This window comes from Eucyclogobius newberryi, unplaced genomic scaffold (assembly GCF_026437365.1).
Source record: "Eucyclogobius newberryi isolate DKJ021-1_F unplaced genomic scaffold, fEucNew1.0.hap1 SCAF_6, whole genome shotgun sequence".
In the NCBI taxonomy this organism is placed as follows: Eukaryota; Metazoa; Chordata; class Actinopteri; order Gobiiformes; family Gobiidae; genus Eucyclogobius; species Eucyclogobius newberryi.
Window position 1 is genome coordinate 28,780,271 of NW_027316278.1, and position 24,813 is coordinate 28,805,083.

General features: G+C 40.9%; 1 protein-coding gene across 2 annotated transcripts in view; it reads left to right on the top strand.

Moving 5' to 3' along the window:
• rgs7bpa (regulator of G protein signaling 7 binding protein a) overlaps nt 1-24,813 on the top strand; it is a 31,585-nt gene that overhangs the window by 4,761 nt on the left and 2,011 nt on the right. For both annotated transcript variants that reach the window (XR_011924332.1, XM_072432946.1), the window contains exons 2-5: nt 2,921-3,087; nt 8,310-8,440; nt 20,241-20,385; nt 20,606-20,676. Coding sequence is in view for 1 of the 2 variants with exons in the window: in XM_072432946.1 (XP_072289047.1) it covers nt 2,921-3,087; nt 8,310-8,440; nt 20,241-20,385; nt 20,606-20,676 (514 nt within the window). In the remaining variant the exon portion in view is untranslated. The remainder of the gene's footprint in view (nt 1-2,920; nt 3,088-8,309; nt 8,441-20,240; nt 20,386-20,605; nt 20,677-24,813) is intronic.

The window sequence follows — 24,813 nt, forward strand, 5'->3', positions numbered from 1 at the left end:
TTTGCAGTTTTGTTTCATTTTATTTTCATACAGGAAAAGATTAGAGATGCACCGATTCCAAAATTCTTGGCCGATACCGATTTCCGTTTTTTAAGGAGGTCTGACCTGCCAAAACCGATTTTTCCGATACCGATTTTCTATCTAGCCACTGATTTTCCCACAAAATACCCAGTATTTTATGAAAACGTTGCATGTATACAGGACACACGTTTTATAATATAAAATGGAATTTATTTTGTGGAAAAATAAATAACTATATATAAAAAAATATATAAATACAGAACTATATACTAACTAACATGGCCTGGAGAAGAGTGGGGGACACAGAGGAAAAAGGAGTCCATTTCTCCTGCAGAAGATGCAGCTCCAGTGGTTCCAGATTGAAATCAAATGAACTATTTTCATATAGTAATTTATACATTTGTAATTTTACACATTCTTTTGAATGAGCTGGAACCCTCTGCAGGAGAGGAAGCAGGTGGAACATGAGGAGGGTCAGTCCCAGAGCGCTGCCAGGACCTCCCTCTCAAAGCTGGAAGACTCTGGCTCCAGCACCTCCCTCTCAAAGCTGGAGGACTCTGGCTCCAGCACCTCCCTCTCAAAGCTGGAGGACTCTGGCTCCAGGACCTCCCTCTCAAAGCTGGAGGACTCTGGCTCCAGCACCTCCCTCTCAAAGCTGGAAGACTCTGGCTCCAGCACCTCCCTCTCAAAGCTGGAGGACTCTGGCTCCAGCACCTCCCTCTCAAAGCTGGAGGACTCTGGCTCCAGGACCTCCCTCTCAAAGCTGGAGGACTCTGGCTCCAGGACCTCCCTCTCAAAGCTGGAGGACTCTGGCTCCAGGACCTCCCTCTCAAAGCTGGAGGACTCTGGCTCCAGGACCTCCCTCTCAAAGCTGGAGGACTCTGGCTCCAGCACCTCCCTCTCAAAGCTGGAGGACTCTGGCTCCAGCACCTCCCTCTCAAAGCTGGAGGACTCTGGCTCCAGGACCTCCCTCTCAAAGCTGGAGGACTCTGGCTCCAGCACCTCCCTCTCAAAGCTGGAGGACTCTGGCTCCAGCACCTCCCTCTCAAAGCTGGAGGACTCTGGCTCCAGGACCTCCCTCTCAAAGCTGGAGGACTCTGGCTCCAGGACCTCCCTCTCAAAGCTGGAGGACTCTGGCTCCAGGACCTCCCTCTCAAAGCTGGAGGACTCTGGCTCCAGGACCTCCCTCTCAAAGCTGGAGGACTCTGGCTCCAGGACCTCCCTCTCAAAGCTGGAGGACTCTGGCTCCAGGACCTCTTCCTCGTGGTTCTACAAATAAACAAACATTGCAATTTAGATGACACAGGCTAAAAAACAAATTGTAATCCAACCAAATGCTTTTACACACCTGTGGGTGCAGCAGAAGGGCCAGCATCCCCTGAAGGAGCAGGAGCAGCAGGAGCAGGAGCAGCAGGGGCAGGAGCAACAGGAGCAGGAGCAACAGGAGCAGGAGCGGCAGGGGCAGGAGCAGCAGGAGCAACAGGAGCAGGAGCAACAGGAGCAGGAGCAGGAGCAACAGGAGCAGGAGCAACAGGGGCAGGAGCAACAGAAGCAGGAGCAACAGAAGCAGGAGCAACAGGGAGGGCTGACGGCAAATCCAGATCTTAAAGAACATTTTACAGCAGTTATATTTGAGCCCAGTACATTTACTGCAATATTATTCAAACTTTTACTATTATAATACAGTATATTAAATGAGGCACATATGCCAATATAATTTTCCAGTTTCATCAGCTCTTTGATAACTTCACACCCTCACTAGAAGCACAATCAGCTGTGCACTATAGATTCTAGAGCACTATAGATTCTAGAGCACAGCAGATTGTGTAAACATTTCTTTGAGGCTGTGGGACAATTAAATAGTCCTGACATTGGATTGTAGTCACTCATTTCGCTGTTCGAGTCAGTAATTTAAGTTTTGTATCTACGTCATGTATGTCTCAAATGCATCAAAGTATTTTTAAAGTCTCATTTCAGGTGGATGAGATCTCTTGTTAGTATTAGCTCGTAGCCTAGCTCTCTGCTAGTTGAGCAGAACAACAACAACAACAACAACTAACTCTTCTGACAGCCCTGCTGCTGCTTCTTCAGGCTCCTTCATGTGTCCCTACTCTTCTGCAGATAACTCTGAATAAACACATGAACTCGTCAAACACAAACCAGCACAAATTATTTTGACCGCATCAACTATCAACTCGTAGATTGTAATCGTCTCAAAGTTTTAATAACTTACCCCACAGTCCAGTCTCCTCTGATCCTCCTCCAGGCTCGCTCCTTCTTGTGTTCCACCAAAGTTGAACAAATCTGAACTTTTCTGCGACGAACGATTTTAACACTTTGAAGCTTATGCCTGTCAAAGCGTCTAGAGCGGAAAACAGCAAAACACACCCTCTGCGCCGCGCTCCACGCCGAAAAAGCAGGAATCACGCCGTGGGAAACGCAGGAGGTGTTCGACACACGTTTACATAGACTTGAGTGTAAACTGGACACTTTGGCCGCCGCGCTCTGAAAGAGTCTTGTAGTTTTTAGCTGTTTTGCTCTGGGCGCGTTGAGCTGCTACGCACCGCGCATGCGCACATGCGGGTCAGTTTGGATCGGCCGAAAACCGGCAATTACGACATGGACCGGCCGGTCACCGATTCTAGCCGATTCAGCATAAAACCGGCTTTTTTAATCGGCGGCCGATTGATCGGTGCATCTCTGTGGAAGAATGACCTCTGTTTTTGAATCTAAAAATAAAACCTGATTGACTCTTTTTATAGTTGGAGAATGGAGTGATTAAATAATGCATAAGGTCTCTTTGAATATCTTGAAAGGTGATATATAAATCTAAGACATTATTATTATTAATGATTTTAATATATATATGATACATTTTCTGTGTTTCTCTGATTGGCAGATCGTGCAGGAGTTCAACACGCTGGTGGCCCTGTACCGGGAGCTGGTCATCTCCATCGGGGAAATCACTGTGGACTGTCCATCTCTGCGCGCCGAGCTGCTCAAGACCAGGACTAAAGGCTGTGAGATGGCCCGGGCCGCACACCAGAGTCTCACGCTCATTTCAGGGTAAGAACAGAGAAAATAATATTATACAGCAATACTTCAATAATATTTACAGATGTGACAAGATAAAAAAAATAATAACCTGCACTAAACAATAGAATACAACAGATTTAATACAATAATGTCAAGTTGAGTTTGTTACACAAGCTATACAAATTGAATGTGATTAAATTATACTCTTGAGACAAATACGCCGGACTGCAAAAGTAGGACTACTTTTTCTTTTTTTAAACGCTAACAAATAATAATAATAATATTCTCAGTTGGGGAGCCTTCTTGATTATTTTCATTAGTAATAACCAAGGAAAAACCCTAAATCTTGAGTCTTTTGAAACAAGGCTCCATAGCTCCGTATATTGCAACAAGAACATGGGCATTGAAATCAGTGACTAGCACTCACACAAAACATGCTCCATAGTTCAGTACAATTGTGCTTATGCTCATGTCAGTGAAGCCATATAGACCTAGAAAACATCTTCATGTCATCAAAAAACAGCTGTTAGCTATATGTTGGAGAATATCTGTTTCAGCACCACGGACAGAGCCACACATGGCTGGGAATTACCTTTAAATATAATATATATATATATATATATATATATATATATATATATATATATATATATATATATAATATTATAATATATATATATATATATATATATATATATTAATGAATGCAAAAATATTTTTTATTCTATCAAATGGTTAGTTGTGTAATTTTACAATATCATTCATTGTAAGCAGTCATATTGTATTCATTTACTGCTGTAACTTTTTAAATTTGTTCTAATTTAGTTTTAGTGCTCATGTGTGCTGTTTACCAGATTTATAAACTGTTCATTGTCATATTAAAGAAGGAAATAGTAGCAGACAATAAATCACCTTTAAAAAATAATTGCCTACAGGGCCTGGTGCTGCATGGCCCGCGGCCCGGTGGTTGGGGACCCCGGCCATAGACCATAATCCTTTGCTTTTTCAATGCAGGCAATAGAAAAAATGCAGCAATAACCGTTTCAGTCTTTATCATTCCCAAATATGGCTAGATTAATTGAGGGAACAGCACCAATACATCTACAATACAATACAATATAACAATACAATACAACAATACAATATTACATACATTTTAAAGGAAAAAACAATTCAAAGATTAAGGAAGTGCCACAATTAACTATTGCAACCGCTGTCAGTTGTGACACTGTCTATGGTGCTGAAACCTTGATTTTCCTGGCAGTTAAAAGCCCCCTAACAACAAGCCCCACAGCAGCGCCCGGAGGCATAACTACATTTTCCAAAGTGCACATCTTATTAGCATAAGTACCTTCATTTTAGGAGCACATGCTTAAGCTTGCACACTTCACAGACCTGATCCAAAAGCTATTTGCAACATCAGCCTGGTGCTGCACTTAAGGAAGAGGGCCTCAAGTGCCTCAACATGATACCGCCTTAAAAAAGACAACAACAACAAAAGAGGCTCTATTCCCAGAAGCAAAAGCAGTCCTAATCTGGGCAATGGCAACAGAACTGGTTACTATCCATTTATAAGGCTACTAAAATGCATATGATTTTTATTTTTGGAGGCCCATACTTAAACTTGAGGAGGGGATGTTGGTAATGTTTTGCCAAAGGACACAACAACTGGCAGAAGTTGTGGTGTGAGCTAATACCAGCTCCCATGCTACTGCTGCCCTCAGTTTTCATTAGATGTTGTTTTACCGTATATTTGCAATTCAACAGGAATTCAAGTATATTTTTGCCATAACAGTTTTGCAAAATCAAGAAAGGAAACCATTTATTCATCCCATGGAGAAATTGAAGTGCACAACTAAAAAGTAGAATACCATTAGAAGTACAATATAAGAATGCCTTGATGAATACAATATATTAAAGTTAACATAATGAGGATAAGGGAAAAAAACAAATAATCAAAATACATATAATGAATGGGAAAAATCTTATCAAAAACCAAACACAGGGCTGCATTTCTCCCTTCTTGTCCTGATGTGTGAAGCCCTCTGAGTTGTGTAACCTATTTTCTGGTTCAATAATTTATTTGGCTGCTATAGTGTGTTATGGGCCTCACATGTATGCAGCCAGTGTACTCACCATTTAATGTGGGTCCAGTTCGCCTCAGTCGGTCCCTCATCTGCCTGAAGAGTGGGTCCAGTTCGCCTCAGTCGGTCCCTCATCTGCCTGAAGAGTGGGTCCAGTTCGCCTCAGTCGGTCCCTCATCTGCCTGAAGAGTGGGTCCAGTTCGACTCAGTCGGTCCCTCATCTGCCTGAAGAGTGGGTCCAGTTCGCCTCAGTCGGTCCCTCATCTGCCTGAAGAGTGGGTCCAGTTCGCCTCAGTCGGTCCCTCATCTGCCTGAAGAGTGGGTCCAGTTCGACTCAGTCGGTCCCTCATCTGCCTGAAGAGTGGGTCCAGTTCGACTCAGTCGGTCCCTCATCTGCCTGAAGAGTGGGTCCAGCTCGCCTCCGACGGTCCCTCATCTGCCTGAAGAGTGGGTCCAGCTCGCCTCCGACGGTCCCTCTTCTGCCTGAAGAGTGGGTCCAGCTCGCCTCCGACGGTCCCTCTTCTGCCTGAAGAGTGGGTCCAGCTCCAGTCTCCTTGTGTCCGTCTGTCCGTCTGTGAGAGTCGGATCTCTCCTTCACTGGAACTCCTCCAGGTTTCTACGCTTTTTTCCCAAAGAGGTTTTTTTTTGTAGTTTTTCCTGGCCGAGAAGGAGAGTCTAAGGACAGAGGACCCTGGGACATCGTCCCTCGCCACCACAGACATTGTCTGACTTCATCGCCACCACAGACATTGTTGATTCATTTCTCCCTGTGGCCCTCAGAGGCAACTGTTGTTGTGATTTTGGGCCTGACAAAAATAAATTGATTTGATTTGATTAATGTGCAGGGGGCGGGGCCAGCACAAGTGCGTGACTCTCTGACACGATCCCAGCTGTAAACACAGGAACGCAGATAAATCACACGCCACAGACAAAACATGTCATAAATAACCTCTATGATGCATTTTGTGTACACTTGTGATATGTGAATATATGATTATATTTCTGTGATGTATTTTATCTGCATAATAGTGATATTTTATCTGCATCATTAGTCTAAGAGAAGAACGGGTGTGTGACAAACTGCATTTGTGAAGGGGTCATAAAGATGGGCCAAAGAATGTTGCCCCGGGGGGGAGTTGCACCCCCCCTTGCAGGCTTGATCTCTACGGAAAAATACCAAGTGCCTTGATGTGAAGCTGACCAATGAGAAATGTGACCCGCCTATTCCAGAATATCTAATAAAACCAACCAGCATGGGAAAAAACGGGGTGAGACGCAGGAGGATCACGCAGGCTGCTTACAACAGTCTGCGTGATCAGTCCCCGCGTTTTCTCCCAAGCATGCCACACAAATGTCTGATGTTTCTGTGTCGTTTCATATTCTAAGTTGAATTGTGTTTTCGATGTGTTACGGAATAGCATCGGTGTATGTCTGATTCCATGACAACACTGTAAAATGTACTGAGCCATTTCCACTAGAAAACTGCAAAGAGATCCAAACTTGGACCAAATAGATCTCTGCATTTGACTGAACGAGCGCACGTCAGTTATCAACGATCTTTCAATGAAAGTCTGCATTTTGAGTTGCTTTTGTGAAACTAGTTATGTGGCAAATTGTGTATAAGTGTTTCAACTTGATGTAGTGAAAGTACTTTTTGAGCTAGACACGTCTAGAATAATTTACAATTCATTGTGGGATTTTTTTTCTTTTTTCTTTTGCCGTTACTTAACAGATATTTTAAAGATTTGTATTAGTTACTGCATATTTTTGAACTTTCTACCGCACAGAAATGTTGCTGTTCTGTTCTCGCTTCTCCCTCATTACTGACTACGCTGTCTGTTCTTGGAAAAACATATTATAAAGAAGGTCTGCATGTTTCCTGCACCTGCTTTAATAATACAAATATAAGCTAAAACATTCACACTTCATGTACAATGAGGACTGTATGTTGTATCTTGCTTTAGTGGGGGAGATTTTGAGATAAGCCTCTGTTGAGAAGAAAGAATGCAGGTGTCAATGATACACATTATGACAAGTGTATATTTAATAGAGAATATCTCATCTTTCTTCAGTAAAGCATCAGAAGTTGCAGTGAGAGAAGAGTGCATTATTCCATTCAGGAAAAGTACCTTTGGTCAAACAGCTTCACTCCCACAATTGAAACACAAACACAAATCACTCTGACAAGTATCTCAATTGCAGTACTTGTCTGAGAAGTAGATTAATTTTCAAATAGTTAGTTATTTGTCATTGTTTTACTGTTTACTGTAGGTCACATGTAACTCTTTATGATTTTATCGCATAATCTGAACCTTAAGATGCTGAAGTTCAGATTGAATCCATCCATCCATTTTCTACCGCTTGTTCCCTTTCGGGGTTGCGGGTGACTGGAGCCTATCCCAGTGACTTCGGGCCTTAGGCGGGGTACACCCTGGACAGTGGCCAACTTGTCGCAGGGCTCAGATTGAATCAATAAAGGAAATTTAGCATAAAATGTGCTTATTTTTGCTAATGTAAATGAAACATTTATGAATGTTTCTTTCTTCTTCCTAGACACATCCACGGGGTTAGGATTAGGCTAGACCGTATAATAAAGCTGTATCAGGTGCAAGTCTGGCACTTTAATCTCTGCTGCTTCCCTGTGTTTTTAACTGCACTGCCGTATTTCTCCTGAACGCCACACTCACATTCACTGTGCATGGGATAAGTGACAGATTGTTAAAAGTGTTGTCATGTTATAAAATGTTGTCCTCTGTATCTACCTGCGTTGCACCAATGAAATTTCCCCATGTGGGACAATAAAGGATTATCTTATCTTATCTTATCTTATAATGGAAGTGCCGAGAGCCAAAAATACACTCACTGAACAGTGACATCCTCTGGAGAGTTGCAGTAGTGCAGTCTGTGTCCCCAAACAGAACTTCAGGCCCTGTTCACCTTTCACCTGCCAGAACCACAATTGATAGTTTTGTGTTGATAAGGACGGACTCTACTCCGATTAGCCAATACAGCTGTCAATCAAATTCAATGACACACAGAACGATAAGACCAGAGCCCAAACTGCACGTCTTGGTAAAGCATAAGAAAAGTGTGTAGAAAGACTCGTACATAATAAACAGACAGAAAACAGTGGTTAAAGTTGCTTTGTGCACCTGTGTGTTTTTTCAGGCCGGAGGACGGGGAGATCCACCCGGAGATCTGCCGGCTCTTCATCCAGCTGCAGTGCTGTCTGGAGATGTACATCACAGAGATGCTGAAGTCTGTGTGTTTGCTGGGTTCTCTGCAGCTGCACCGCAAAGGTCACACACACAAACATGCTCTTTGATACCACTGCAGGACAACACATGTCCACAGGGCTGTTTCATAAAACTATCTCACTATCTCTGAGTCTGATTTGGACAGGGATCTAAGCCTTGTCTATGATTATTGTCAAATGTATAATCTAACATAAGCAGCACAGTACAGCCATGTGCCTGTGTGCTTTGTGGTGGTGAAATACTTCTTATGTGCTAAGTGGTAAACGTTATAAATATATCTTCTTCTGTCCTCGCGTCTCCTCAAACACAAAGGGAGGCGCTAGAGTTTGGCCGATCCTCCACCGCGGTGAAGTTAGTTTCACGTTGGACGTTGGATATTCGCCTCCGCAACTAGAGCGGGAGCTTCCTCTGAGTGTGCCCCGCCTGCAGTAGCTCGACACAGGGAGCTGCGCGCTGAAGTGCCGCTTGGTGCGCCAGTTAGGGACAAACTCTAAAGTACCGTTTGTTTAAAAATGTGTTATTAAAAAATATCAAACGTATTTATATTTAAAAAAAAATATATATATATATATATATATATATATAGAGCATGAATCCAAGTTGCTAATATTAGATGCAATAGTCCTTTTGGGCTGAAAAATTAACCCTTTGTTGATTTTTAAGGAATATTTTTCATCAAAAAACAAGGATTCTTTTCAATAGCTCCTAAGTCAGCAAACCTAGAAAGTCAAACCCAAGTGATTATAGTAGTTGTGGTCTCCAGGTATCACGCACACCTTTTACTTTTTCAAATTAACCCTTTGTAGATTTTTAAGGAATATTTTTTGTCAAAAAACAAGGATTCTTTTCAATAGCTCCTAAGTCAGCTGACCTAGAAAGTCAAACCCAAGTGATTAAAGTAGTTGTGGTCTCCAGGTATCACGCACACCTTTTACTTTTTCAAATTAACCCTTTGTAGATTTTTAAGGAATATTTTTCGTCAAAAATCAAGGATTCTCTTCAATAGCTCCTAAGTCAGCTGACCTAGAAAGTCAAACCCAAGTGATTATAGTAGTTGTGGTCTCCAGGTATCACGCACACCTTTTACTTTTTCAAATTAACCCTTTGTAGATTTTTAAGGAATATTTTTCGTCAAAAAACAAGGATTCTTTTCAATAGCTCCTAAGTTAGCAAACCTAGATAGTAAAAGCTAAGTGATTATAGTAGTTGTGGTCTCCAGGTATCACGCACACCTTTTACTTTTTCAAATTAACCCTTTGTAGATTTTTAAGGAATATTTTTCGTCAAAAAACAAGGATTCTTCTCAATAGCTCCTAAGTTAGCAAACCTAGATAGTAAAAGCTAAGTGATTATAGTAGTTGTGGTCTCCAGGTATCACGCACACCTTTTACTTTTTCAAATTAACCCTTTGTAGATTTTTAAGGAATATTTTTCGTCAAAAAACAAGGATTCTTTTCAATAGCTCCAAAGTCAGCAAACCTAGAAAGTCAACCCCAAGTTATTATAGTAGTTTGAGTCTCCAGGTATCACGCACACCTTTTACTTTTTCAAATTAACCCTTTGTAGATTTTGAAGGAATATTTTTCGTCAAAAATCAAGGATTCTCTTCAATAGCTCCTAAGTCAGCTGACCTAGAAAGTCAAACCCAAGTGATTATAGTAGTTGTGGTCTCCAGGTATCACGCACACCTTTTACTTTTTCAAATTAACCCTTTATAGATTTTTAAGGAATATTTTTTGTCAAAAATCAAGGATTCTTTTCAATAGCTCCTAAGTTAGCAAACCTACATAGTAAAAGCTAAGTGATTATAGTAGTTGTGGTCTCCAGGTATCACGCACACCTTTTACTTTTTCAAATTAACCCTTTGTAGATTTTTAAGGAATATTTTTCGTCAAAAAACAAGGATTCTTTTCAATAGCTCCTAAGTTAGCAAACCTAGATAGTAAAAGCTAAGTGATTATAGTAGTTGTGGTCTCCAGGTATCACGCACACCTTTTACTTTTTCAAATTAACCCTTTGTAGATTTTTAAGGAATATTTTTCGTCAAAAAACAAGGATTATTTTCAATAGCTCCAAAGTCAGCAAACCTAGAAAGTCAACCCCAAGTTATTATAGTAGTTTGAGTCTCCAGGTATCACGCACACCTTTTACTTTTTCAAATTAACCCTTTGTAGATTTTTAAGGAATATTTTTCGTCAAAAATCAAGGATTCTTTTCAATAGCTCCTAAGTCAGCTGACCTAGAAAGTCAAATCCAAGTGATTACAGTAGTTGTGGTCTCCAGGTATCACACACAGTTTACTTTTTCAATTCCAATCTGGGCGATATAACAGGCCTTTCATTGTTATTCAGCATAAAGGGCTTCTTGAGCCGCTCTTGGTCTGACCCGTCACCCAGGACCTCTTTGCCTTGGGTGACCTTACCGGGGGCCTCAAGCCCCTGACAATGTAGCTTCTCCATAGGTTCATTTGGGCTCAACCTCTCATAACCCTCTTTACTTTCTCCACTGCTCTTCTCCCTGTACACAAACTGCTGCTCCTTCTGCCGCTGCCATCTCTGCAAGACTTGTACGTCTTCAGGGCTCTTGGACGAGCAGGTCGGATCACCACCGACCCTTCTCACCCTGGACTATTTGAGTAGTCCTTAAGCAGGAGACCACTCCCCTCAGGCAGGAGGCTACGGTCCATCCGGACCAGAACCTCCCACCACAAGAAGTTTCTTTCCCTCTGTTGTTGGACTCATGGAACACTTCTTAAACACTGTCATTTTAACCATGATTTAATCAATCACTGCACTTGTAAAGTAAAGTCAACTTTAAATCTTGTGTACATAGTAAGTCTTTTTTTTTTTTTTATCTTATATTAAATTTAAATTGTTTTTCTTTCATGCATGGCCTATTTAATTTTATACATCCTGTTTGTATTATTGTTCTTGGTTGTATGTTGCATCAAAATCACCAAAAGAAGTTCCTGGCCTTTTAATTTGTCCATTTACAATGGCAATAAACCTTTTCTTATTCTGATTTCTGATTCTGATAATCCCTGAAAGTACATTAGAATAAAATTGCACTGGATGAAATATACATATTTATTAATGTGTTTGCAACAGGTAAGAAATAAATAAATAGAAAATATGTGTCCAGCAGAATAACAACATTCTGAAACAAAATGAGAAAGCCAAGTTTGTTGGTGTTGTGTGGTTGTCTCAGTTGCAGACAAGGCATTTCCATGCTTTTTCGTCTGCGTTGTTGATGTCAACTTCTGACATTCCAACGCATTCCCCGTGAAACCAACGGTCACAATCATCACATTGAATCTGTCATAATAAAATTAAATAAGAAACATTATTATGTGGTATTTTAGGAATGCAGTATGTTAATACATAATTACAACTAAATTAAATCACTCTTACCCAGCCTGCTGGTGGCTGACCAGGAAGTTTAGGTGTTTTTTTGTGTGCACACATCACACAATTAGATTCTGTTTGAAATACTACCAAAAAAGTAGTTTTAGTCTTATTAGTTTATTTACTGTACAAAAAATGTTTTTAACTTGCATACTACTGACCTGAACCCTGCAAGAGGTCAACAGCCATTGCCTTTCTCTCTTTGTACATACTACCTCTCGTAGTAGAGAACTCGATGTTGGGGATCGCCGGGAAAGCCTGCATTATCTGCTTTGCCATCTAAAAATACACATTTACAAACAAAGAAAATTACAATATGCGATGCAATAATAGTGAATCCTGTTAATTGATAATGTCAATAAGCCTCTTTCTTATTCTAATTCTGAAAGAGAAAATTCTGGACCCTAATATAAACCATATTTTTTAACCTCTATTTTTAACCATAGGGCCCAAAGTAGAGGCGTGAGCACCTTATTGAGGACAGCATGATCAGTTAAATACAATACAGATATGGGCACAGTCTGGTTACTTTGCAGACAACATCTCTGTTTCACTGTCAGCAGGTGAATGTGGGCCAGTGGATTCACTCTGTCACTGCATCCAACAGATCAGTGTGTGGACTGGCCTCCTGCTGGTGCAACAGATCAGTGTGTGGATGCAAAACAACTTTCTCTTGCTGAACTCAGACAAGACCTAAATCATCGTCTTTGGCCCAAAGAAACAAAGAGAAAGTGTTCACCTCCAGAGTCTCACTCTAAAACCTACAAACCTGGGGGCAATAATGGACTCAGACTTGAATTTTCAAAGCCATGTCAATTCAATCAGTAGCTTTTTAAAAAACATTGCCAAAATCAAAAGTATAGTGTCTAAACTTGGACAGACTTATCTGTGCGTTTGTCTCCAGTAGATTAGACTACTGTAACGGCCGCTCACTGGCCTCTCCAAACGAGCTGTAAAACAGCTGCAGTACATCCAGAACGCTGCTGCTCGGGTCCTGACTAGAACCAGGAAGTATGATCACATTAGTCCTGTTCTCAGGTCTCTGCACTGGCTCCTGTGGCTCAGAGAAGAGACTTTAAAGCAGCTCTGCTTGTGTACAAGTCTCTCCATGGCCTAGCACCAAAGTACATCTCTGACATGTTAGTGCCATATGAACCATCTCGGACTCTGAGGACCTCAGGGACCGGCCTCCTGCTGGTTCCCAGAGTCAGGACAAAACATGGACCGGCCTCCTGCTGGTGCCAGAGTCAGGACTAAACATGGGGAATCTGCGTTTCCGTTTTATGCAGCTAAAATCTGGAACAGTCTTCCTGAAGATGTGAGACAGATTCTGCTCTGACAATGTTGAAAACCTAAGCTAAAAACAGTTTTATTTAGCTGTGTTTGACTGAAAGGATTTTTTCTTTGCACTCTTCTCTTTTATTTCTTAAACTGTCTTGTGTTTTCTGTCATTTCTTTGTGATTTTAATTCATTTTTCCTGTTGTGTGAACCACTTTGAATGGCATTGTGAATGAAATGTGCTCTACAAATAAACTTGCCTTCACTTACCGAAAAAGTAGGGGTTTGAGGTAATAAATGTTAAGAAACACTGCTCTATGATAAATGCACATTACAGAATTTTTTAGGTCTTTTTTAGATCTCTTTCTCACAGTCGACCCTGTCAAAACAAGTGCCCTTTATATCTCCCATGCCCCATATAATACATGATACCTTAGCCACTATTACACCACAGCTGAATCCATCCTTCTGCAAAGGGTGTTGTAGTGTCCCACCCTTCCAGTTAATGTTTCTCCACTCTCGTTTCTGGTGATGAAGGTGTCTCAGATTGAGATATACCCTGTGCACACATATTTTATTTAAAGTTTTACATTTCCCATGTAATATCAATCAACTTATGTACATACTTCAATTTCTCGGCTGCCTGACTTGAAGACTCCATCTCCAAAGCACTTTTGGCGGGGTCAATCAAATATACTGTCCCGTTTCCAGCATGAATGAACTGAAAGAACAAGGCATTATTCTGTTGTTGTATTGTAGTGCAGTATTGGGTGAACATTACACTTTTTGTCAAAAACAAACCAGTAGGTTCCAATGGTTGTCATTAACAAGCACAGGTGAAAGGATGGCATCATACTTGGTCAGTTTTACCTGCCAATAAAAAACACATTTATTTAGTCAAATTCTTCTCTCGCTCACTTCCTCCCTCTCGCTCTTTCTTCATAGCCGCGTTCTCTTCCCCTTTCCTCTCTTTCTTTCTCTCCATCTCTCCCTTCTGTTTCTCTCTCCCACCCCCCCTCTCTCTTCCTCCCTCCTCTCTTTTGAGGGTTTTCCTGGGCAGTGACAGTCTCAAAAACAACTGGGCTCAGTACATCTTGGACATGTTAGTGCCATGTGAACCATCTCGGACTCTGAGGATCTCAGACCGTCAAGGCTCAGGCAGTCAAAGATGTTCAGGGCCTTTCGAACAGGTGTTCACTGTTAAGGTACACTTTGGTCTCCCCGTAGTGATATCTGGGCATTTGACCCATCCTCTTGAGCTCGGCTTAGTCAGGACTACCTTCACTTGAAAAAATGTACATATTGTACATATTTTCTGTTGATTTGGGAAGATGGAGCATGAGAAGGAAACCCATCCATATACGGGCAGACACATGCAAACGGAAGGTGTAGTAACTCTGACAGGACTAGGAAAAAGGGGTGAGCTTCAGGTTGGGACAGGCCAAGATAGCGGTGGATCGGAACAAGGGGTGGAGGGTTCAGACAGAGCTAGATCAGTGTGAGGACCCTGTTTCTGAGGATGATCCAGGCTTAGCTCAGGGTTAAGTTTGGCTTTACTCAATGAACGGGGATGAGTCGATTTTTGGGAACCGCAGGGGTTTTGCTTCACTGTGGGAGGAGCAGTTGATTTTTTGACCTTTTTTTTTCAAAATAAAGGTGTGTCAAATATTGGTCACAATAATGGTCTTTTAAAAATCTCACTTAATATCTCTCTCTCTTTGCTGTTCCTCACTCTCGGTTACCGTCTCTCTGTATCTACAGGAGCTATGTGTAACATAAGAAAAACACACTTACAGTCGATAATAGATGTCTTTCCACCTGGCTTTGCTCCTTATACAGAATGACCATAGCTGTATAGTGGTCCATCAAAAAAAATTTTGTTCAGGACTTTTTCATGGTTGGCAGCATGATGTATGATACCTTCAATCACCTGAGAGGAAAAGGTTATTATTCATTAAACAAAGGCCTTTATTATTTTTTGGACTGCTTTCCTCAAATGTTGCGTCATAGCAAATGCAGTTCAATTTTATCCATGGCAGAGAATTTATCTCTGCTAAAATTATGCAGTGTATACAACCTGTAACATACAGTAGCACGTATAAAATGTAGGTATATTCCTGAAATAAATTGGTAAATTTCCACCAATTCAAAGGAAATCAGTAAACTTATGTTAAAATTGTGAATACTCACCTGTATGTGATTTGTGCATTGGAAATAATGTTGATTGCAAGATGATATTATATTATGATTCATGGAGACAGAACCTGATTTAAGTAAAAGGCAACTTAAGACTCAAACTACTATAATCACTTAGCATTTACTTTCTAGGTCAGCTGACTTAGGTGCTATTGAAAAGAATCCTTGTTTTTTGACGAAAAATATTCCTTAAAAATCTACAAAGAGTTAATTTGAAAAAGTAAAAGGTGTGCGTGATACCTGGAGACCACAACTACTATAATCACTTGGGTTTGACTTTCTAGGTTTGCTGACTTAGGAGCTATTGAAAAGAATCCTTGTTTTTTGACGAAAAATATTCCTTTAAAATCAACAAAGGGTTAAATTGAAAAAGTAAAAGGTGTGCGTGATACCTGGAGACCACATCTACTATAATCACTTAGCTTTTACTATCTAGGTTTGCTAACTTAGGAGCTATTGAAGCGAATCCTTGATTTTTGACGAAAAATATTCCTTAAAAATCTACAAAGGGTTAATTTGAAAAAGTAAAAGGTGTGCGTGATACCTGGAGACCACAACTACTATAATCACTTAGCTTTTACTATCTAGGTTTGCTAACTTAGGAGCTATTGAAAAGAATCCTTGTTTTATGACGAAAAATATTCCTTAAAAATCTACAAAGGGTTAATTTGAAAAAGTAAAAGGTGTGCGTGATACCTGGAGACTCAAACTACTATAATAACTTGGGGTTGACTTTCTAGGTTTGCTAACTTAGGAGCTATTGAAAAGAATCCTTGTTTTTTGACTAAAAATATTCCTTTAAAATTAACAAAGGGTTAAATTGAAAAAGTAAAAGGTGTGCGTGATACCTGGAGACCACAACTACTATAATCACTTAGCTTTTACTATCTAGGTTTGCTAACTTAGGAGCTATTGAAAAGAATCCTTGTTTTATGACGAAAAATATTCCTTAAAAATCAACAAAGGGTTAAATTGAAAAAGTAAAAGGTGTGCGTGATACCTGGAGACCACAACTACTATAATCACTTGGGTTTGACTTTCTAGGTCAGCTGACTTAGGAGCTATTGAAGCGAATCCTTGATTTTTGACGAAAAATATTCCTTAAAGATCTACAAAGGGTTAATTTGAAAAAGTAAAAGGTGTGCGTGATACCTGGAGACCACAACTACTATAATCACTTGGGTTTGAATTTCTAGGTTTGCTGACTTAGGAGCTATTGAAAAGAATCCTTGTTTTTTGACGAAAAATATTCCTTTAAAATCAACAAAGGGTTAATTTGAAAAAGTAAAAGGTGTGCATGATACCTGGAGACCACAACTACTATAATCACTAGCTTTTACTATGTAGGTTTGCTAACTTAGGAGCTATTGAAAAGAATCCTTGATTTTTGACGAAAAATATTCCTTAAAAATCTATAAAGGGTTAATTTGAAAAAGTAAAAGGTGTGCGTGATACCTGGAGACTCAAACTACTATAATAACTTGGGGTTGACTTTCTAGGTTTGCTGACTTTGGAGCTATTGAAAAGAATCCTTGTTTTTTGACGAAAAATATTCCTTAAAAATCTACAAAGGGTTAATTTGAAAAAGTAAAAGGTGTGCGTGATACCTGGAGACCACAACTACTATAATCACTTAGCTTTTACTATCTAGGTTTGCTAACTTAGGAGCTATTGAAAAGAATCCTTGTTTTTTGACGAAAAATATTCCTTAAAAATCTACAAAGGGTTAATTTGAAAAAGTAAAAGGTGTGCGTGATACCTGGAGACCACAACTACTATAATCACTTAGCTTTTACTATGTAGGTTTGCTAACTTAGGAGCTATTGAAAAGAATCCTTGATTTTTGACAAAAAATATTCCTTAAAAATCTATAAAGGGTTAATTTGAAAAAGTAAAAGGTGTGCGTGATACCTGGAGACCACAACTACTATAATCACTTAGCTTTTACTATGTAGGTTTGCTAACTTAGGAGCTATTGAAAAGAATACTTGATTTTTGACAAAAAATATTCCTTAAAAATCTACAAAGGGTTAATTTGAAAAAGTAAAAGGTGTGCGTGATACCTGGAGACTCAAACTACTATAATAACTTGGGGTTGACTTTCTAGGTTTGCTGACTTTGGAGCTATTGAAAAGAATCCTTGTTTTTTGACGAAAAATATTCCTTTAAAATCTACAAAGGGTTAATTTGAAAAAGTAAAAGGTGTGCGTGATACCTGGAGACCACAACTACTATAATCACTTGGGTTTGACTTTCTAGGTCAGCTGACTTAGGAGCTATTGAAGAGAATCCTTGATTTTTGACGAAAAATATTCCTTAAAAATCTATAAAGGGTTAAATTGAAAAAGTAAAAGGTGTGCGTGATACCTGGAGACCACATCTACTATAATCACTTAGCTTTTACTATCTAGGTTTGCTAACTTAGGAGCTATTGAAAAGAATCCTTGTTTTTTGACGAAAAATATTCCTTAAAAATCTACAAAGGGTTAATTTGAAAAAGTAAAAGGTGTGCGTGATACCTGGAGACCACAACTACTATAATCACTTAGCTTTTACTATGTAGGTTTGCTAACTTAGGAGCTATTGAAAAGAATCCTTGTTTTTTGACGAAAAATATTCCTTTAAAATTAACAAAGGGTTAAATTGAAAAAGTAAAAGGTGTGCGTGATACCCGGAGACTCAAACTACTATAATCATTTAACGTTTACTATCTAGGTTCGCTCATTTAGGAGCTATTGAAAAGAATCCTTGTTTTTTGACAAAAAATATTCTTTAAAAATCTACAAAGGGTTAATTTTTTAGCCCAAAAGGACTATGACATCTAGGATTAGCAACTTGGATTCATGCTCAATGTTTTTTTTTTTTTTTATAACTATGTTTATATTTTTTAAGATAACAAACGGTACTTTAGAGATTGTCCCTAACTGGCGCACCAAGCGGCACTTCAGCGCGCAGCTCCCTGTGTCGAGCTACTGCAGGCGGGGCACACTCAGAGGAAGCTCCCGCTCTAGTTGCGGAGGCGAATATCCAACGTCCAACGTGAAACTAACTTCACCGCGGTCGATCCTCCATGTATCCCCCGTGTCTTAAAGGAGGTGGTAGTGGTGGTCTTGCATTGAGCCGTTTGAATGCTTGGTCCGTGTTTACGCTCTAACCTTGTGGGCTTTGATTGCGGTGCTCGTTAAGTTGGAGTGGGCTGAGCGCGCCTGGTGAAACGTGGTGAAACGGACTATGGACTCCTGTGTATACACTCTGTTAACCCTTTGCGCCGGAATTATTTTCCCAATGTATAAAAACAATTCATGGTCATTTTTACTTCAAATTAACTCCCAAAACAAGGCTGAGTTGTTGTTTTTTTGATAGCACTTAATATGAGTGGCCACAACAGAACACTTTATTTCTAAATAGAATGGAGAATAATCATGAAATTACATTGAAACCCATTGAGTTGATGTTACGTGTTCTTTTTCAGTGTCTTGACTGAACCAAGTCCAAATCTGGCCAAAACCAGAACTAGATTTGGCCCAGGGCAGAAAAACAGGTCCAAACTGGAGGACTAAAACAGCTTTAAAACTGTAAAAATTTAAGTATTGCTATAAAATGCTTAACAGGAATGTAATTAGCAACCCTAGAAACAAAATTAGAAGAATAGGAAGGTCATGGTACATATTATTGTCCTGGCAGGGAAATTTGTCCTCTGCATTTGACCCATCCTTCAGTGCCTCTGGGCCTCTCAGGAGCAGTGGTCAGGACCACTGGAAGATTATTACCTATTGTGGCTGTTTTTTGTGGAAACCGTAGCACCCGGAGGAAATCCACTTAGAAACGGGGCGAAACATGCAAACTCAAAACTGAAACTCCACACTGAACGGCAGGTCAGGACCGGGAGTTAAACTCACAACCTCCTCACTGTGAGGCGAGAATGCTGGTCGTGCCTCAGGGGACACAAGGAGAGAGAAATATTACATTGCTGTTTGAGTTTTATGAAAGAGCCCTCAGATTAACAGATGTTTTGCAGATTTAGGCTCATATTAGTTTCTGGTTTGGCTAGTATTTGCATGAATGCTCATTTATTTCAGACCTGGGGTGCCACTAAAATTTCATTTATTTTGTTACCAGGACAATGTACAGTCACATAACACCTGAGGGCAAAGCGCTCATTTCTATCTGCAGTTGCCTGGTGGCCGAGTGGTTAAGGCACAGCACATATGCCAGGCTCCAAGTGTAGCCGCAATGTCCTGAGTTTGACTCCCGGCTCCGACAATGTACTGCATGTCCTCCCCGTCTCTCATCCCCATTTCACGCAAAAAGCTGCACTATCTAATAAAGACTACGAGCCAAAAATCCTTTTTTTAAAAGTGAAAAACTACATGTCATACATTGTCTGACCCTCAGTCAGTTATTCACTCACAGATCCTCCTTATCACACATTATATTACAGTGCAGATAAAGCCGCTTCATGAAACTATCATTCTCGTAGCTCTTTTATAGATAAAAGAGCTACGACAACATTTCTGTTATAAAAGCACATTTAGTACATTATAATTCTATTTCCAGCAATCAATAAAAAACACACAAGGTGACAGTGTGTTTCCTATAAACCACTTCTTGGTGATGAAGTAAATATTGTATATCAACTCAAAGGGGAGCTTATTTCATTGTGTTGCCCCTTGATATGAAAAGGCAGAATGTTAGTATATGTACTGAAAATATATGTATTTGTACAAACAAACACGACCTCCTTTGTCCTGGCGCTGTGAGCCCACACAGGGGTCAGAGTTTGTGGACTAGGCTGCTCAACTCGTGTCAAACTGTCTTTTTATAGATTACAAATGTGTAAAGTTACATGTGTAACCTTTTTGTAAGTACACGTGCTTTATAAATGAGACCCCAGATTTGTTTTCTCTATGTAAGGATGTGCAGTACACGTTGTGGTTGTAACTGCTCTAGCGTCTCTGTGCAGGTAAAGAGCCGTGTGGGCCCATTGTGTCGGACAGTCGTCTGGACGAGAGCTCAGACATCCCCATCCTGGAGGACACGTCCTCCTCCCCCACAGACTGTCCTCAGCTCTGCTGGCTGCTGGCCACCGACATCGACAACATCGAAAAGTGAGACTCTTTCTTTAAAAAGAACTTTTCCTGCCAAAAGATACTCATAGATAAACAGAATAAGAATATATTTCAATATAACAAAAATGTATTTCATTATGGTGAGAAGATTTTAAATATTAAAGTTAGTTTCAAAACTTATTTCAGTTTATAAATTAAAGAATATTGATGGATGGTTCACTACATAAGTACATTTTGTGTTACACTGTTTTTTCATCAGGGACATGAGGGAGATGAAGAACCTTCTCAGTAAACTCAGGGAGACTATGCCTTTACCACTGAAGAACCAAGGTACGTCCCACACAGAGCACAGTACTACAAAGTACACAAGGTACATGCAAAGTACCCGAGGGACATACAAAGTATACAAAGCACACTCGGGACATACAAAGTACACTCGGGACATACAAAGCACACTCGGGACATACAAAGCACACTCGGGACATACAAAGTACACTCGGGACATACAAAGCACACTTGGGACATACAAAGCACACTCGGGACATACAAAGCACACTTGGGACATACAAAGTACACTCGAGACATACAAAGCACACTTGGGACATACAAAGCACACTCGGAACATACAAAGTACACTCGGGACATACAAAGTACACTCGGGACATACAAAGCACACTTGGGACATACAAAGTACACTCGAGACATACAAAGCACACTCGGGACATACAAAGCACACTTGGGACATACAAAGTACACTCGAGACATACAAAGCACACTTGGGACATACAAAGCACACTCGGGACATACAAAGTACACTCGGGACATACAAAGCACACTCGGGACATACAAAGCACACTCGGGACATACAAAGTACACTCGGGACATACAAAGCACACTTGGGACATACAAAGTACACTCGAGACATACAAAGCACACTCGGGACATACAAAGCACACTTGGGACATACAAAGTACACTCGAGACATACAAAGCACACTCGGAACATACAAAGCACACTTGGGACATACAAAGTACACTCGGGACATACAAAGTACACTCGGGACATACAAAGTACACTTGGAACATACAAAGTACACTCGGAACATACAAAGTACACTCGGGACATACAAAGCACACTCGGGACATACAAAGCACACTCGGGACATACAAAGTACTCTCGGGACATACAAAGTACTCTCGGGACATACAAAGTACACTCGGGACATACAAAGTACACTCGGAACATACAAAGTACACTCGGGACAAACAAAGCACACTCGGGACATACAAAGTACACTTGGGACATACAAAGCACACTCGGAACATACAAAGTACACTCGGGACATACAAAGTACACTCGGGACATACAAAGCACACTTGGGACATACAAAGTACACTCGAGACATACAAAGCACACTCGGGACATACAAAGCACACTTGGGACATACAAAGTACACTCGAGACATACAAAGCACACTTGGGACATACAAAGCACACTCGGGACATACAAAGTACACTCGGGACATACAAAGCACACTCGGGACATACAAAGCACACTCGGGACATACAAAGTACACTCGGGACATACAAAGCACACTTGGGACATACAAAGTACACTCGAGACATACAAAGCACACTCGGGACATACAAAGCACACTTGGGACATACAAAGTACACTCGAGACATACAAAGCACACTCGGAACATACAAAGCACACTTGGGACATACAAAGTACACTCGGGACATACAAAGTACACTCGGGACATACAAAGTACACTTGGAACATACAAAGTACACTCGGAACATACAAAGTACACTCGGGACATACAAAGCACACTCGGGACATACAAAGCACACTCGGGACATACAAAGTACTCTCGGGACATACAAAGTACTCTCGGGACATACAAAGTACACTCGGGACATACAAAGTACACTCGGAACATACAAAGTACACTCGGGACAAACAAAGCACACTCGGGACATACAAAGTACTCTCGGGACAAACAAAGTACACTCGGGACATACAAAGTACTCTCGGGACAAACAAAGTACACTCGGGACATACAAAGTACACTCGGGACATACAAAGCACACTCGGGACATACAAAGTACACTCGGAACATACAAAGTACACTCGGGACGAACAAAGCACACTCAGGACATACAAAGTACTCTCGGGACAAACAAAGTACACTCAGGACATACAAAGTACTCTCGGGACATACAAAGTACACTTGGGACATACAAAGTACACTTGGGACATACAAAGTATACAAAGTACTCTCAGGACATACACAGTACACATGGTCTATACAAAGTACTCTCGGGACAAACAAAGTACACTTGGGACATACAAAGCACACTTGGGACATACAAAGCACACTTGGGACATACAAAGTATACAAAGTACTCTCAGGACATACACAGTATACAAAGTACACTCGGGACGTACAAAGTATACAAAGCACACTCAGGACATACAAAGTACACTAGGGACATACAAAGTACACTCGGGACATACAAAGTACACTCGGGACAAACAAAGTACTCTTGGGACATACAAAGTACACTCGGGACATACAAAGTACACTCGGGACATACAAAGTACACTCGGGACTTACAAAGCACACTCGGGACATACAAAGCACACTCGGGACATACAAAGTACACTCGGGACATACAAAGCACACTTGGGACATACAAAGTACACTCGAGACATACAAAGCACACTCGGGACATACAAAGTACACTCGGGACATACAAAGCACACTCGGGACATACAAAGCACACTCGGGACATACAAAGCACACTCGGGACATACAAAGTACACTCGGGACATACAAAGCACACTCGGGACATACAAAGCACACTCGGGACATACAAAGCACACTCGGGACATACAAAGTACACTCGGGACATACAAAGCACACTTGGGACATACAAAGTACACTCGAGACATACAAAGCACACTCGGGACATACAAAGTACACTCGGGACATACAAAGTACACTCGGGACATACAAAGTACACTCGGGACATACAAAGTACACTCGGGACATACAAAGTACACTCGGAACATACAAAGTACACTCGGAACATACAAAGTACACTCGGAACATACAAAGTACACTCGGGACATACAAAGCACACTCGGGACATACAAAGCACACTCGGGACATACAAAGTACTCTCGGGACATACAAAGTACACTCGGGACATACAAAGTACACTCGGGACATACAAAGTACACTTGGGACATACAAAGTATACAAAGTACTCTCAGGACATACACAGTACACATGGTCTATACAAAGTACTCTCGGGACAAACAAAGTACACTTGGGACATACAAAGCACACTTGGGACATACAAAGCACACTTGGGACATACAAAGTATACAAAGTACTCTCAGGACATACACAGTATACAAAGTACACTCGGGACGTACAAAGTATACAAAGCACACTCAGGACATACAAAGTACACTAGGGACATACAAAGTACACTCGGGACAAACAAAGTACTCTTGGGACATACAAAGTACACTCGGGACATACAAAGTACACTCGGGACATACAAAGTACACTCGGGACTTACAAAGCACACTCGGGACATACAAAGCACACTCGGGACATACAAAGTACACTCGGGACATACAAAGCACACTTGGGACATACAAAGTACACTCGAGACATACAAAGCACACTCGGGACATACAAAGTACACTCGGGACATACAAAGCACACTCGGGACATACAAAGCACACTCGGGACATACAAAGCACACTCGGGACATACAAAGTACACTCGGGACATACAAAGCACACTCGGGACATACAAAGCACACTCGGGACATACAAAGCACACTCGGGACATACAAAGTACACTCGGGACATACAAAGCACACTCGGGACATACAAAGTACACTCGGGACATACAAAGCACACTTGGGACATACAAAGTACACTCGAGACATACAAAGCACACTCGGGACATACAAAGTACACTCGGAACATACAAAGTACACTCGGAACATACAAAGTACACTCGGAACATACAAAGTACACTCGGGACATACAAAGCACACTCGGGACATACAAAGCACACTCGGGACATACAAAGTACTCTCGGGACATACAAAGTACACTCGGGACATACAAAGTACACTCGGGACAAACAAAGTACTCTTGGGACATACAAAGTACACTCGGGACATACAAAGTACACTTGGGACATACAAAGTATACAAAGTACTCTCAGGACATACACACTACACATGGTCTATACAAAGTACTCTCGGGACAAACAAAGTACACTTGGGACATACAAAGCACACTTGGGACATACAAAGCACACTTGGGACATACAAAGTATACAAAGTACTCTCAGGACATACACAGTATACAAAGTACACTCGGGACGTACAAAGTATACAAAGCACACTCAGGACATACAAAGTACACTAG